The sequence below is a fragment of the Microtus oregoni genome, unplaced genomic scaffold, assembly GCF_018167655.1.
Source record: "Microtus oregoni isolate MIOR12 unplaced genomic scaffold, Mior012 000050F_ref0000143, whole genome shotgun sequence".
Taxonomy (NCBI): domain Eukaryota; kingdom Metazoa; phylum Chordata; class Mammalia; order Rodentia; family Cricetidae; genus Microtus; species Microtus oregoni.
Window position 1 is genome coordinate 8,650,404 of NW_024543256.1, and position 16,410 is coordinate 8,666,813.

Consider the following 16,410-nt stretch of genomic DNA (forward strand, 5'->3'; position numbering starts at 1 on the left):
CACCTCTCAGACACTAGGTGCGAGGGGAGGCCTTTCTCGGACATTAGTCTTTGGTCCTCTACACCAGATGGGAAGGGTGGACACCTCTCACACAGTCGGTGGGAGGGGTTGGCATCTCTAAGACACGAGCCCTTGGTCCTCTACATTATGTGGGAGTGGTTGGCACCTCTCAGACACCTGGTGGGAGGGGTGGGCATCTCTCAGACACTAGGTGGGAAGGATGGGCATCTCTCAGACATGAGCCCTTGGTCCTCTACACTCGGTGGAAGGGGTGGGCACCTCTCAGACACTAGGTGGAGGGGTGTACATCTCTCTGACACTAGGTGGGACTCTTGGGCATCTTTCAGACACTATGTGGGAGGGTGGGCATCTTTCAGACACTACGTGCGAGGAGTGGGCATCTCTGAGACACTAGGTGGGAGGGGTGGGCATCTCTGAGACACTAGGTGGGAGGGGTGGGCACCTCTCAGACTCTAGGGGTGAGGGGTGGGCATCTCTCAGACACCTGGTGGGAGGGGTGGGCACCTCTCAGACACTAGGTGGGAAAGCTGGGCATCTCTCACACACTAGGTTGGTGGTGTGGGCACCTCTCTCACACTACATGGAAGGGATGGACACCTCTCAGACACTAGGTGGGAGGCGTGGGCTTCTCTCAGACACGAGTTCTTGGTCCCCTACACTAGGCGGGAGGGGTTAGCATTTCTCAGAATTAGGCGCGAGGTGTGGGCATCTCTCAGACATGAGCCCTTAGTCCTCTACACTGGTTGGGAGTGGTTAGTGTTTCTCAGACTCTAGGTGGGAGGGGTGGGCATTCTCAGACACTAGGTGGAAGTGGTGGGCATATCTCCGACACAAGGGGAGGGGTGGGCATCTCTCAGACTCTAGATGGATGGGTGGGTATCTCTCAGACACTATGTGAGAAGGGTGGGCCTCTCTCAGAAACAAGGTGGGAGATGTGGGCATCTCTGAGACACGAGCCCTTGGTCCTCTACCCTAGGTGGGAGGGTTGGGCATTCTCAGACACTAGGTGGGAGGGCTGGGCATCTCTCAGACACTAGGTGGGAGGGGTGGCCATCTCTCAGACACGAGCCCTTGGTCCTCTACATTATGTGGGAGGGGTTGGAACCTCTCAGACACTAGGTGGGAGGGTTGGGCATATCTCAGACACGAGGCCTTGGTCCTCTACACTAGGTTGGAAGGGTGGACATCTGTCAGACACTAGGTGGCAGGGGTGGGCATCTTCAGACACTAGGTGGAAGCGTGGGCATCTCTCAGACACTAGGTGGGAGGGGTGGGCATCTCTCAGTCACGAGTCCTTGATCCTCTACACTAGGTGGGAGGGGTGGGCATCTCTCAGACTCTAGGTGGGAGGGTGGGCATTTCTCAGACTGGAGCCCTTGGTCCTCTACACTAGGTGGAAGGGTTGGGCACCTTTCAGACACTAGGTCGGAGGGGTGGGCATCTCTCGCACACTAGGTGGGAGGAGTGGTCCCCTCTCAGACACTCGGTCAGAGGGGTGGCCATCTCTCAGACACTAGGTGGGAGGGGTGGGCATCTCTTAGACCCTAGGCTTTTTTCCTCTGCACCAGATAGGAGGGATGGGCCTCTCACACAGTAGGCTTTGGTCCTCTTTTTTGTAGCATTGACGCATGCCAGCTCTCCTCGTGGAACCTTCCCCAAACATTAGGGAATCACTGGTTTTGAGATTCAGGCCCCCCTAGTCTTCCATCATAGCTTTCCTGTCTTGGGTCCACAGTTGACTGAGGGCCCTCTTAGCCCTTTAATTGTCTTTAGCTGTTTTGCTGCAGAAATAATGTCCCAATGTGGAAAAAAAGCGCAAGGTGGTTCCAGGTACCCCCTCCACTTATCATGCGAATTTTTCCTGGGCATCTTCTTGTATGGCTTTTGTGCTGAATCACTGGGTCTTTTCTTGCTACTTTGTAATTTTGGTTTGTTGGTTTGTTTTCCCTACCCCCTTGCCAGTACCAAAGCCTGTGCTCAAATTGCTCAGTCAATTAATAGGAAAAAAGATTGATTTTTTAACCTGTACTCACAGATTGTCCCAAGTTTCGACGGGCAGCCTTCCTTTCGCAGCTGCCCAAGCAGCTCCCTTCTTGCCTGTGAGCTCAGCCACAGGGTTCCCGTACTTGTGCAGCCTCCTGGGCTCCTTCCCTTGATGTCCTTGAGAGTTATTCGTTTTTCATTTTATGCGTCTGGGTGCTTTGCCCCCACGTCTGTCTGTGGACCACTTGCATGCCTTGTGCCTGAAGAGGCCAGGAGAGGGTGTCAGGTCCCTTGGAACTAGAGTGAAAAAAACAATGTGGGCTGCCGTGTGGGTACAGGGACTCGAACCGCAGCCTCTGGTCTTGCAGCACTCTTAAGTTCAGAGCCATCAGTCCAGTACCACCCTCAGTGTCTGTACACGTTTCTGTTCCCTTCGATTCATCCAGAAGCCCAGGTCCGCTCTCACTGGCTCTCTCTCCCATCCGCTGCTCCGTTTTCAACCTGTTTCTATATAATCCACCATCCTAAGGTGTTATCTTCCAATTGTTTTAGCACAGGAATGTGTGAGCCGGTGGGAGTAGGGGCCACGTCCTTTAATTCTGCTTTACTATCACTTACACAAAACATTATAAAGGGCAAACAGAGAAAACTAGGTAGAAGAGGTAAGCCAATAGTCCTCTGCCTCCTGTTCAGCTTCTCCATTCCTAGAACGTATAGAAAGGAAGCAGCACAATGGCGCAGCACATAAAGGCACTTCCTGCCAAGCCTGAATTTGATTCCTAGAATATTCATGGTGGAAGAAGAGAACCAACGATTGTGTGTTGTCTTCTGAGCTCCACTTACATATCATAGTGTGTGCAAGTGCGCGTGTACACACACAAAGTAAATAAACAAAATTTCTAATTTTATAAAAAATGATTACAAAAAAAATTATATGATAATTTTATTTTTTGAGGAGTTCATGAATGAGCAGTGCATCTACATGCTGTACCCCTCCACCTTTTCCTGTGTCCCCTCCCAAATGCATGCTCTCTTCTTTAATTGTTACATGTATATACATGTGTGCATACATACATACACACACATATATACAATAGACATATGTATGCACGCATATATATACAGCCTACTGAGTCCATTTAGCTTCACTAGTGTGCACACGTGTCCAGGGATGACATCTGTGAGGGCTTGTCCCCGGAGAAAAATGGTTCTTTCTCTCCCAGCGGGATCCACCCCTTGTAGCTCTTCGTGTAGGGGTGGGACCATGTGGAGTTTCCATCTGTGTTGGCATGTCAGCTGGTGTTGTCACCATGGGTACTATTACAGAGCACCACAACTGCTCAAAGTGTAGATAATAAGTGACTGTGGGCTGCCCAACTCCAACTGGCTGATCTGCAACACCCACCATGCACCTAAGATTAGGGACAATCACAGAAAGGGGCATGGGAAGATTGTGTGAGCCAGAAGTCCAGGACAGCTGCTGTGAGAGCACATCTTCTCTGTGCGGCAGCAAAGAACCCATGAGCTTTCAACAATATGCTTACCCAACCAAGCCCAGCATAATGACAAAAAGCGATATCTTAAAATGCAGCAATTACATGCTTACTGTAAAAACTTCCAACTCCGCAGATAGAGGCATCTAAAGTTTCAGATGAAAATCTTCCTTTCTCTTCACCCCTCCAGTCTACCTTCCTAGAGTTCTGAGTTTAGGGTATGGTCTTACAGACGTTTGGAGAGAGGGGTATGGTAGGCACAAACAACGTTGGGATAGCAGTCACATTCTGAACTCCAGTGAAAGAGTCACACACCTCATAGTGTGTGGAAGCCACCAGGGTGAGTCCCTCGGTCCTGTCTTCCTGCAGACCACATCCAGTGAAAACATGAGGGACTTCGCCACTACCTTAAAGAATAAATTCCGCTCAAAGCAGTATTTCAGCAAACACCCGCAGCGAGGCTATCTGCCTGTGCAGTCAGTGCTGGAGACTGAGTGCAGTGAGACGTGAGTACTGGTGGCCTCGCAGAGGCTGGAGGCTGCTGGTGGCCCCATGCAGCTCACTTATGCTGTGAAGGGGCTGAGTCCCCGATGAGCTGGAGAAAGTTCCCAAGTGAAAGCCCCTAGCAAACAAGGCGGTTGAGCTTGAGTCTGACTTAGCCTCTGGCCTGAGAAATAGAGGAGGATTCGATCTGCTCTCTGCATCGGATTACCATCTTGGCAGGGGAGGGGTGGGAGTGCTGACAGACAGACAGGTTTTCAGTTGCCTCTGGTGCTCTTAATCTTTACTACTTTCCCCCAGACCGGCTTCTTCCTCGATGTTGCCACATGCGGACACACACTCTCGAATTGAGCATTTCGCCAGCAGGTACCACTGCCTTTCACTGGGAGTTTGGGTGGGGACTGTCGGAAGTGCAAGGGCAAGGAGACTTGGAATGAACCAGGGGAGATGCAGAGTGAACTGTCCATGGCCAGTGGTGGTAGGTGGGGGCCCCGCTCCCAAAGCCCCAAAGCCGGTTATCCGATTGCACCATTAGATTGCTGGAGGTGGAAGCAGGCCCCACATCCTGCTTTTTCTCTTACTGTGGCTCTTTCTTTCTAGGCTTGCTGAGATGGAAAGTCAAAATTGTTCCTTTTTTAATGACAGCCTGTCCCCGGATGACAGCATGTGAGTTTCTACAGCTGCTAATTTTCCAGAAATAGCTGTCCTTGGGATCCTTCTGCCACTGTTTGAGAATGGGAGGCTGGTGGCTAGGGTCCTTGATTCTCCGAGGAAGGAAGGCTGCTTCCTGACTACACTGTTTAGTAAGAGAGGCAATTTTCCATCTGTCAACTGAGCCATCTACCCAAGCCCCTTCTATCACAAGATCCCATCCTTCCATGCCTAACTTTTGGGGGGGGGGAAGCTCCTATCTGAAGTTACAGAAAGGAGCTGTTATCTCATGCTCAAGATACAAAACCCCATCTAATGCTACAGCAACCCTAGGAGAAGGCAGAGACTCCCAATTGAAGTCTGGCCTAAGGGAGCCCTGGTGTTAGAGCATGGAGAGGGTGCCCTTGCATCTTTTAAAGGAGGTCCCTTGCCTGTAAAGAAGGCCCAGGGACAGCTGACTATATAAGACAATCTGGTCTTGACTGGGACTCAGATCCTTCTGGGAGGAGAGAAAGAAAGGGGACATCGAAATGGCAACAGCACAGAAAGAGAAGTGATTTTCTTATTGAGAAGATCTCAGAAGCATCAGCATCCTGGAAATATCTCCCAGTCCTCTCTCAGATACTGCCTCTTTCAACTTCCAAAGCCTGAACTTGAGGCCTGGCTTTCTTTACGTGACTTCAAAGTGGATGGGCCAGCATAGCTTTTCTGGGGACTGAGCCAGGATCTGAGCACTGGCTCCCTGACTTGCGTCTGTGTTCAACACCTGGTCACCTCCTTTCCTCTCCTTACACCCATGCAGAGATGAGGACCAGTACCTGTTGCGACACTCCAGCCCCATCACAGACAGGGAGCCAGCCTTTGGACAGCAGGCTCCGTGTGGCATGGGGACAGAAAGCAAAGGAGAGCTAGAGAAGATCCTGGCCCATTTAGAAGATGAGAACCGGTAGGTGTGGCCAGGGCATAAATTTGTGTGGTGCCAGAGGCTGGTGCCTTGAGTTTCAGTCTTGATACTTCATGTGCTATACAACCTGGATCAAGTCATTTACATCCTATGATCTTCCATTTTCTTGTCTGTATGATAGGGATAATGATGCCAGTTTCCCAGGGTTACTTTGAGGATCAGATGTAATATAACCCTGACTTTTCCAAGTACCCACTAGATACACTAGGCAGAGAGAACCCTAGAAGAATGCAGAAGAGAATATAACCTGTCTTTGCTCTCAAAGAACTTTCTGTACTAAAACTTGAAAGAACTACTTGATCCTGAATGAAAGTTTCCCAGGGGGTTGTGACAGTACGTACAGAATTTCCGAACCAGAAGAGACAAAGTACCAGGGATGCCATTAATCTCACAGAGGAAGAGGCCCGAGGAAAGTTGACAGCTCTTGGAGGGAGGCAAGTAACAAGTGCAGAGCCTCTTGGAGCAGAGTCCTGTGGGAGCGCTGTGCACAACAGAGTCCTGTGGGAGCGCTGTGCACAGCAGAGTCCTGTGGGAGCGCTGTGCACAGTAGAGTCCTGTGGGAGCGCTGTGCACAGTAGTACATTGCAAAGCTTGGGAAGCCCCAAGTCCTGACTCCTCAAGGTGTGGGGCCTGAGTTTCTGTTTCTAACCAGCTGTCAGGGGCTGTTAGGGTCCCCGGTCCGCATGCCCGCCTCGGAGTGGCGAGCCTTAGAACAGTGTGCCTCGAGTGGTGGAGTGCAGGTGAGGACCAGCTTGCAAAGTGTGTGTCACCAGTCCAGGAAAGACAAGCACACAAATAGACAGTAGGGGTTTCGAAACTTTTCTCGCAAACTTGACATGGTCAGGATCAAGCACATGGCTAGTGGTCCATCACCCTGAACAGGCTGGAGATGGATTTGAGTGGTGTAGAGCCTGCGCAGCAGGGAATGGCAGTGTTGTGAACTGTGAATGGTTGTGAGCATTAGGACATCATATCATTATACAGTGGTGTGAACTAAAATCAAAACCCTGCTTCCTCACTAGGGGTGGTCTGGAGAACTGCTCCGTTAGAGCAGTGGGGAGCCGGCGCTGGGAAATGCTAGCAAGAGTGATTCTGTTTGCGCAAACAACAGGAAGTAGTGGGCCTAAAAGTAGGCTGGCTCTTTGGAGTGTTTCCTCGACTCATTGTGAGCACTCAAAGCAGGTCAGATGGGGGGCTGTAGGGAGAAGAAGCAGGTCAGATGGGGGGCTGTAGGGAGAAGAAGCAGGTCAGATGGGGGGCTGTAGGGAGAAGAAGCAGGTCAGATGGGGGGCTGTAGGGAGAAGAAGCAGGTCAGATTGGGGGGCTGTAGGGAGAAGAAGCAGGTCAGATTGGGGGGCTGTAGGGAGAAGAAGCAGGTCAGATTGGGGGGCTATAGGGAGAAGAAGCAGGTCGGATGGGGGGCTGTAGGGAGAAGAAGGTCAGATGGGGGGCTGTAGGGAGAAGAAGGTCAGATGGGGGGCTGTAGGGAGAAGAAGCAGGTCAGATGGGGTCTTTAGGGAGAAGAAGGTCAGATGGGGGGCTGTAGGGAGAAGAAGGTCAGATGGGGGGCTGTAGGGAGAAGAAGCAGGTCGGATGGGGGGCTGTAGAGAGAAGAAGAAGGTCAGATTGGGGGGCTGTAGGGAGAAGAAGCAGGTCGGATGGGGGGCTGTAGGGAGAAGAAGCAGGTCAGATTGGGGGGCTGTAGGGAGAAGAAGCAGGTCGGATGGGGGGCTGTAGAGAGAAGAAGGTCAGATGGGGGGCTGTAGGGAGAAGAAGGTCAGATGGGGGGCTGTAGGGAGAAGAAGCAGGTCAGATGGGGGGCTTTAGGGAGAAGAAGGTCAGATGGGGGGCTGTAGGGAGAAGAAGGTCAGATGGGGGGCTGTAGGGAGAAGAAGCAGGTCGGATGGGGGGCTGTAGGGAGAAGAAGAAGGTCAGATTGGGGGCTGTAGGGAGAAGAAGCAGGTCGGATGGGGGGCTGTAGGGAGAAGAAGCAGGTCAGATGGGGGGCTGTAGGGAGAAGAAGCAGGATAGGTGATCTCTTTATGTATGCTGTCTTCCCTTAGAATCTAAAAGTCTATAAGTGGAGTAGGTAAGCGATTTGCACTAATGCCTCTTTTATTTGCAGAACATGTTCGTGCCTGCTTTTGAAGGTCAAAATTAATCCCCAAAGCATCAAAGCCCTAAGACATTTCTTATGTGAAATGTCAGTTCACTACTCTGAGGCCTCAGGATGGCACAGTAAATGTCAAATGGCCTGGAGAGGAAATGGCTGTGGCCCTCTCAAGCAGAGCATTGCCAGGGATTGGGTTAGGAGAGCCCAGTGACCCCTCACACCTGGGAAAGGGGAGGCCCTGTGGAATCTGGATAGCCAATTGACCCTGTTAAAGCCCTAGTTCTTGGCTTCCATGTCCATGGCAGGATTCTCCAGGGAGAGCTGAGGCGCCTGAAGTGGCAACACGAAGAAGCAGCGGAGGCACCCACCCTGACTGAGGGCCCCAGTGAAGCAACTCCGGACCACCGCAATGAGGAGCTCCTGGCTGAAGCCAGGATCCTGCGGCAGCACAAGAGCCGCCTGGAGACACGCATGCAGATCCTTGAAGACCACAACAAGCAGCTGGAGTCTCAGCTGCAGCGCCTGAGGGAGCTGCTCTTGCAGGTGAGGCTGGGGATACAGAAGCAGGGTGGCCCCTGTCTCAGGAGGAGGGCATGGAGAGATAGGGGTGCAGCAGAGAAAAGAGAAAGCACCCCTTGACTGAGGCAGTCAGGTGACTTCTTGGGATGAGCTGACGGGCAACCGGAATGAAGGGACGAAGAAGGAAATGGGCGGTATGGCTACATCCTCTTCCACACCACCTCTCTTGTGAGTCCCAAACTGCCTCCGGCCTGGAGGCAGAGGAAGGACTTTTAAGGACTTTCTAGTTTGTAAGCGGCGTAATAACAAGGCTAACTTAATATGAAACAGCAAATTTTAATGAAGGGATAGCTTACAACACCAGGGATCCAGCGATGAGCAGGAGATACAAAAAAGAGACCAGCGGGGCTCAGGCCCGCCAGATTTATACATAAACATTAGCCAGAGGTGAACACGTGTCCCCCCCCCAATGGGCTGGGCTATCCCTACACTAGTTCTCAGCCCATTGGAATCTGGTATTAAAAGAACTCACTTCAAAACCCATCTGAGACAAAGGGGCTCAGTTAGTAAAGCACCAAGCACAAGGGCCCCGATTGGATCGGCAAAGGCCATGTTTAAAAGAATATGCCAGATGTGGTAACACACATGGAATCGCCGTGCCAGGGACGTGGATTACTGGGGCTTGCGGGCCAGCCTAGCCTACTGGGTGAGTTCCAGGCCTGTGAAGGACCTGTCTCTTAAAATAAAGAAAAGCAAGGTGGATAATACCTGAGGAATGACACCCAAAGTTGTTCTCTGGCCCCCGCAGTCATGGCCGTACATGTACACTCACGAGCGCAACACGCCAACACATAGTCCAAAATGTGGCATTTTCAGGTTTGGACATGCTTGGCAAGAGAAATATATTGCCATAAAGGGCTTCCTTTTTGTCTCTGGGAGGTCAGGCAGCTCTGGGGTCAGACAGCCTGGGTTTGAATATAGTGCTGTAAGCCAGTGCCTGGGGGTGCTGGGAAAGTTCTGTAACCATATCTGGCCCCAGTTCTCTTGTCTGTAAAACAGAGGTAGTGATAAAGCAGCTCAGTTTTTAAGTGAGACAAACAACAGAGCTAAAGAGATGGCTCCGCAGTTAAGAATGCTCAGCTCTTCCAGAGGACCAGAGTTGAGTTGCCCAGCACCCATGTAGTGCAGTTCACAACCAGGAGTAACTCCAGGTCCAAGGGATCAGACACCTTCTTCTGACCTCTGGAAGTACCTGCACACCTGTGCCATACACTCACAGATGCATATGCAAAATTAAAAGATAAAAAATACATCTTTTTTTAAAAAGGACCAACAAGATGGCTCAGCTAATAAAATCCTCCCCACACAGTCCTGACAACCTGAGTTCAATCCCTGGAACCCACATAATGGTGGAAAGAGAGAACCAACTCCACGAAGTTCTCCTATAACCTACACATATGCCCCATAACATATACGAGTCTCCACACAGCACACACATATACATAGTAATAGTGATAATAATAATTTAAAAAGTAATACCACCAGCATCGTAGGATTTTAATCATCCTAAAAATCAAATAATGCTCCAACAGTGGGGGCGCATGCCTTTAATCCCAGCACTTGGGAGGCAGAGGCAGGTGGATCTCAGTGAGTTCAAGGCCAGCCTAGTGTACAAAAGCTAGTTCCAGGACAGTCACAGCCAGGGCTACACAGAGAAAGCCTGTCTAGAAAAAAAAACCCAAAATTAAATAGTGCATGTTGCATAATTCAGGTAGATACCAGGAATATAGTACACTCGTGATAGATGTTAGCTGTCATTGTCATCATATGCAATAGACAGTGGCATCCCTTCTCTGCATTATCTTAAGAACAGCTTTTTTTTCTTGAGCAGTTTTTAAGTTCACATTCATGTAATATTTTTATCATGGCCTCTTTGTACATTTCTGTGATCATACTTTGTTCTCCCTCATTGCCCTGCTCTATGCCCCCTCTAGCTAGTTCCCTTCCTTCTCCCCTCATCAGCCCCCCATTCTGCCTTCTTTATGGTATGTATTCCATTGCCCTCTCTGGTTCAGGGACAGTATTTAATAAATTCCTTGAGTTTCCTAACATATACTCTTATGTCATGAACTCGGAATCAGGTATACAGCGAGAAAACTCCAGAGAAAATTGGACTCTAAAAATGTTTAATTATAATTGAAATGGCAGCAAGAGACCTTTAGGTGCAGTGTTGTTCTTAAGAACCAGGAGCCTTTGACTCGTGTTGTTAAAGGAAGAATTTAATTGATACCTGGATCATCTAAGAGGTTTCCTAAAGGGGAAAGTCCTGGTTTATGGCACTATGAAAAGCTTCATAGAGACCCAGGGCATAAGGATAGGCATGAGGTCTCTAAGTCCCTTTCAAAGTCGGGAGTCTAAGAGGTCAGAAAGGCAAAGCCACTGAAATCCTGTCTTAACTCTTGCTAGCCACCTACTGAATCAGATGGCAATGGCTCTGCAGGCTCATCCCTGGCTTCCTCGCCACACCAGTCAGAAGGCAGTCATCCCCGGGAGAAGGGCCAGACTACCCCAGACACTGAGGCAGCAGGTAAGTTCCCCCACCTATCCCCTTCCTCCAGCCATTTGTCCTACCTTAGATTGCCTGCCCAAAGTTTTGCTAGGGCTGGGACTAGGGTTGTTTTTGTGTATAATTGATTTCTTAACTGTTTCTCTCATATGCATCTTCTAAAAAAGTAACTGTCTAGCGAGTGACTTCTACAGGCTAGTCTTCCGAACAGGAGGGTGAGAGTACTCTGGACCCCTTATCCAGACAACAGCACCCGACTTCAAGTGCTGGGATTAAAAGCATGTGCCACCATCACCTGGCTAGCTTCCTTTTTTGTTGAATTTATTTATTTTATGTGCAGTGGTGTTTTGCCTGCATGTATGTAAGGCAATCTCGAGTAATCTTTCCCGATATTTCTCTTCCAACTTAGATGACGTGGGGTCAAAGAGCCAGGATGTCAGCCTATGCTTAGAAGACATCATGGAAAAACTCCGTCATGCCTTCCCCAGAGTGCGAAGCTCCGATGTGACTGCCAATACCTTGATGGCCTCTTGATGGAGTCAGATCCCCATCCCGTAGTCCATTTCCTTTCCTGATTCTTGTCAAGGCCTTCCCTCAACCTTTGCCCAACCATTCCAGTATCCACTGACCCCATATTCCTCAACCAGAGCTATTTGGACCTGGGGCAGCAGCAGGGATCCAGTGGTGTGTGAGATGTGGTGGGGATGGGGGAGGACAGGTGTGCTTCCTCTGGAAATGTTCCGGTTAATCTGTTAGAGCGAGGCTATCCCTCATGCAATCCTGCTGTTGCAGCCCAGGCAAAGGCAAATTGCACTTGTCGTCCAGATGAAGAGCAGAGAATGACCTTGCAGAGCTAAGCAATGCCCACTGGTCCCTTTCCCTTCTCTGTGGAATCATGGGGTGGGGGGAATGTCTAATGGCCTCAGGGTGTCTGCATTCCGGAAACCCGGAGGGGTTAGTTCTACTCCCTGGCCTGATCGAAAGAGGCAAATGGGTATCCCTGAGACACCCTTTCAGAGTGCCCCTTAGGGAAATCTAGACCGTGTATGTCCTGTTACTTCAGTTACAGAGCATAGGTCTCACCTTGCAGATTCTACCTACATGTTTCTCACTGCAATACCTTCAGTTCCTCTTGCCACAGTACCTATCAGACTTCTCTGAGGGGACAGTTCATTGTGGACATGCTTCCACCTTATATTTGGAAACACTAAAGAAATACTTGTGGGTTTATATTTCCCCCATGATCCTCCTGTTTCCTGAAGATCTTGCCATCCCACGAGACTCCTTGAGAGGCTCTAGAGCCCATCTGAAACCACTCTTTGGTCTTCCAAGTCTGTCCCCACAGATTCGGGGCAGGAGTGGCAGCCTCTTCAGCAAGGATGCCTTCCTTGTTCACTCTCTCCGTGGGTGAGAAAGGAAAAGAAACCCTCTATCCTTGGGGAGTGTGAGCCTGCCACTCTCCAAGCTATAGCCATTTGGTAGCATAGGCTGGATTAGGTGAGGTGGCTCTTTACCCCCAGCTGTTCACTGGAAAGTTACAACTGACCAGCCTGAATAGTGGTCCCTGCCTAAAAACCGCCAGACTTGAATCTGAAAATGGGCCCCATTCCACCCATATAGCACCAATGTCTTCCTGTGCATAAAACTGTTGCTAACTCTGAAATGTGAACCCAGTCCTCAAAATGAACTAACTTTTCCTAGACTGTATATACCATGATTCCTTTGTCTAGCAACTGTTCAAAATAGAGTATGGAGATGAGAAGAGCTGGGGAACTTGGAACACAGACAAAGCCCACTTAGGCTACTTTCTAGAAAAGCGCTTCCTCCCCAGAATCTTGCAGCTGACTAAATTTTGAGTTTATCCATGCATCTGTATCTATTCTACATATCTACCATCTATCAGTGCTCCCCAGCCTCACCCACACATTAAATTCTAATACTTCTTGAAGAATTAGCGCCCTGCCTTGCTCTCTCTGTTAGCCTCAGTCTCTGGCTGGGAAGATAGAGCCTAGGATGTTTCTCTCCATTGATATTTGAGGTGAGCTGACCTTAAGACCAAAGCGATGGAAGTCTGTGGCCACAGAGTAATCGAACAAGAAGAGACATTCTGTTCTCTTCACTAATTCCAAGTTTCATTCCATGGACACTTGGGAAATTTTGTATCTAACTTCTCTAACAATGATTCAGGAACCAAAGTAGAGCACATCCCACCTCTACCCACTCCACACAGAAAAGAAGGAACAAAAGGAGCCTGCTGGCCTATGCCAGGCTAAGACAGAATACATCCCATGGTCCCCTGAGCTCCTAAGCTCTGGCTCATGGTCTTACAGAATGCAGTGGTTGTCACCAAGGTCAGGAGGGAGTGGGATGATTGGAGTTCTGTGGTATAAACCAAGCCATGGCCAACATACGGAACTGCTAGGAACCTGGTCTGATGTATTCTGGGGGAGACAGAGCAGGGGCTTGATTGAAATCAAGATTGCATTCTCCCCAACCACACCACAGGTTCAGGGGTCCAATTTCATGTCTGGAGATCTCTGGGCTAAAGATTCTGCTTATCTGGTGAGCATTTGGTAAGCAAGCCTCAAACAGAGAGCCAGGTCATCATCAGAAGGAGGTGTCATTGTTGAGGCCTAGATTGTGAGCAGCATGCAGATCATTTTGTTGTGGAACGGGAGAATCGGGAACTACCAAGTGTGTGCTTCCCTAGGGCTTAGGAGCACGGATGCTATGGGATAATCTTTTATGAGGAGAGTCCTTTCTTTAGCCTCCACCCCACTAGAGAGCTCTTAGGCAGCTGAGGGTCTGTGACAGTGGCCTTGGACTGGACTTGGGGAAAAGATATTGATCTTGTTATGTAGGACTTGTGCTGGAGGTAGACCGGAGCAGCAGGTCAAGGTTGGAGCCTCACTAAGGGAGTCACTGGCACTTTGCCGTCTTGTGTTTCCCTGCAATGCCTGAGGTGAGTGTCTTGCTCAAGGGTCCAGTAGCAGTCACTGCTGCATGTATAGGCAATTGCCATGCAGTGATGAAAATGGCCCCTTGGACCGTGTGAATCCACACTGGGGTTGAATTTAGCAAAAATGTCTTCTATGTTTTGGGGTAAGTTGTGTGTTGTAACTCCTAAAGGAGTCATGTATAATGTATGGCCCTAGCCTGGAAAGTAGCGGATGAGTCTGGATGAATCGCTAGGTTAGTAGCCTAAGGAGAACTTTCTGACTGAGGAGATTAGGATCAGTGATGAGGAACGTGTTTACTGGACTGGTTATCCAATAGTGTAGGCCATTTCCTCTGGACGGAATTCGATAGAGAACAACAAGCCATAGGGTAGACAGTTGTGCTTTTGGCGCCAGCAGGGGAGCCTCACAATGATTGGCAATTGTTCCGGAAGGCTGACTGGCTGGAAGACATAAGACTGTGGTACATAGTTCCCTGGAGAGTTTTCCACCCAGGGGTGCCCTTCTCTTCAGAATGCGGAGGATGGCTCTCGATGTTTCCCTCAAGGCCTAGAGTGAGGCAGTATTTCCCTGTGAAGAAACCTGACTGAGCTTTCAGGTGTTTTGTGAACGGGTCTGGCAGACCACAATTGCTAAAAAGAAACTAAGGGGAAAGGCAGAGGCCAAGCCTGGGAGATCTTGACCACCAGATTAGTTTTAAGGACTACCTTTGTTTCCTGGGCTATGTGTTTTAAAAGCGTTTGGGAGGTTCCATGTCCAGCTTCAGGCTAGAGCATTTTTGAACTCATATTTTCAGTGGCAGAGTTGTGGCCTTTGGGGACCATTTTCTGTCAGTAATTCCATCCAATTTCCCTTGATACTGTTGACAGATAACCAGCAAAGTTGCTGCCTTTTTAGGAACAGTCCTGGGAGAGAACCTGGAGGCATTACCCTAAGGCTGTGGCAATTTACCTCCTCATCTGGGTAGCCCAATCAGTGGACCTCCCTGTAGAAGCCTGATACTTGGAACAAAGAAATACTTCTAATTGTTTAATGCATTGGACTGTGGGGGGGGGGACTCAAGGCCAGGGCTCCTTTCCCAGTGTCCATCTCCTCCTTTGGTTGCCATATTTGGAAGTAAACCTGATGAATATCCTTGCTGTTCCCAAGGCAGTACTACAGGCAGACGGAAGTCTGCTGTGCTGTTGTTTCCTGGCAGCAAGAACGAATCAAAAGGATGAAAATTAGGGAGGGGGGTTGGGGAGGAGGTGTCAAGGATGGCATGCAACTGTGTAAAAGTTTGGGATGAAGGGTTGGGGCTAGGAGAAAATGGGTTAACTTCAGTTGCCACTCACTGTGGTGCTTTTTCCATTTTATCCTTGAATTCTGCTTTAAAAAGAATAAATTTGTATTTGTTTACCTTGCTTCCTCTGGTTCTTCTCTCCAATTATGACATTCTGCCATCTTCCAATATTTCAGGATGGAAAGAGCAAAGCATAGGTCAAGAAGTCACAGGGAAGCCGGGCGGTGGTGGCACACGCCTTTAATCCCAGCACTCAGGGAGGCAGAGGCAGGCGGATCTCTGTGAGTTCGAGGCCAGCCTGGTCTACAAGAGCTAGTTCCAGGACAGGAACCAAAAGCTACGGAGAAACCCTGTCTCGAAAAATAAAAAAATAAAAAAAGCCACAGGGACACTGTCAAACAGGCCACAGTTACCTCTATTCATGGCCCCTTCAAGTTTCCTCTTCCAAAAGAAGAGCTTGCCTCACAGGATAAGTAATGCTTTCTAAATTTTCTCATTGATCTGAGATTTTCTAGTAGGTGAAACAATATGAGAAAAATCAAGCCTACTACTGTGAGTTTAAATATAAAGCATATATATATATATTTATTTATTCAGTTTATTTTGAATATATATATATATATATATATATATATATATATATATATGTTGTTGTGCCCAGATTACGACCTCCAGAGAGAGACCATCAGAGAGGCCCAGACTGTAATAAGCAAGGTTTAATCAGTATAATACAAACATGTTTGGAACCCCTGTCTACTAACCCCATTATAGTGGGGTAGAGAGAGGAGTTGTATCTCCTCTGTGGGGTAAGCTTTTAAAGGCATAACTACAAAGAGAATCTTTGAAGCTGCTTTGGCACGGGTGCAAGGACTTTTGCTCCCTCCCATTTTGCTAAGTCAACTTTTTCTCTTTTTCTTAGAGCAAGGCCCCTGTTCCTGAGTTAAGCCATCTTTATCAGCCTGTACCAGGTGGCTGGCTGGGCTGAGCTAAGTGACCTTGTGTTCGGAATCTCCTGGGTGGGAGAGGGGAAGGCCACTATCTTCCTGGGGAAACATTCTGCTAGGAAATTTCTTCTTGCCCCTTTGAGAATAAGGGGTGAGGGTCCTACATTTCCCCACTCCTCTTGGTCTTACGGCTCAGCTCAATCACGAGCTGACTTTGCTAACTTTGGCCAAATTGTCTCTTACAATTACAGAGTCTTTTTATGTTTTTTTTTTTGACTTAACATTTTAACCAGGGATTATTGGAGGATGTATTGTTTTAACTGCTTCCAGCTAACTTTGGGTGTCATGGTCAAGGGTTAACAAAGATGAAATGCTAGTCAAAAAGAGAAAAATTCAGGAACATTTGGCTTGTGGAC

The 16,410-nt window shown here is 49.0% G+C and overlaps 1 protein-coding gene across 1 annotated transcript in view; it reads left to right on the forward strand.

Moving 5' to 3' along the window:
- Nucleotides 1-11,345, forward strand: part of LOC121437094 (dystrophin-related protein 2-like) — a 64,918-nt gene extending 53,573 nt beyond the window's left edge. Inside the window, exons 16-22 of the mRNA XM_041636934.1 lie at nucleotides 3,867-4,003; nucleotides 4,299-4,364; nucleotides 4,599-4,664; nucleotides 5,452-5,595; nucleotides 8,032-8,269; nucleotides 10,712-10,832; nucleotides 11,221-11,345. Coding sequence (XP_041492868.1) covers nucleotides 3,867-4,003; nucleotides 4,299-4,364; nucleotides 4,599-4,664; nucleotides 5,452-5,595; nucleotides 8,032-8,269; nucleotides 10,712-10,832; nucleotides 11,221-11,345 — 897 coding nt within the window. The remainder of the gene's footprint in view (nucleotides 1-3,866; nucleotides 4,004-4,298; nucleotides 4,365-4,598; nucleotides 4,665-5,451; nucleotides 5,596-8,031; nucleotides 8,270-10,711; nucleotides 10,833-11,220) is intronic.
- Nucleotides 11,346-16,410: the final 5,065 nt, after the last annotated feature.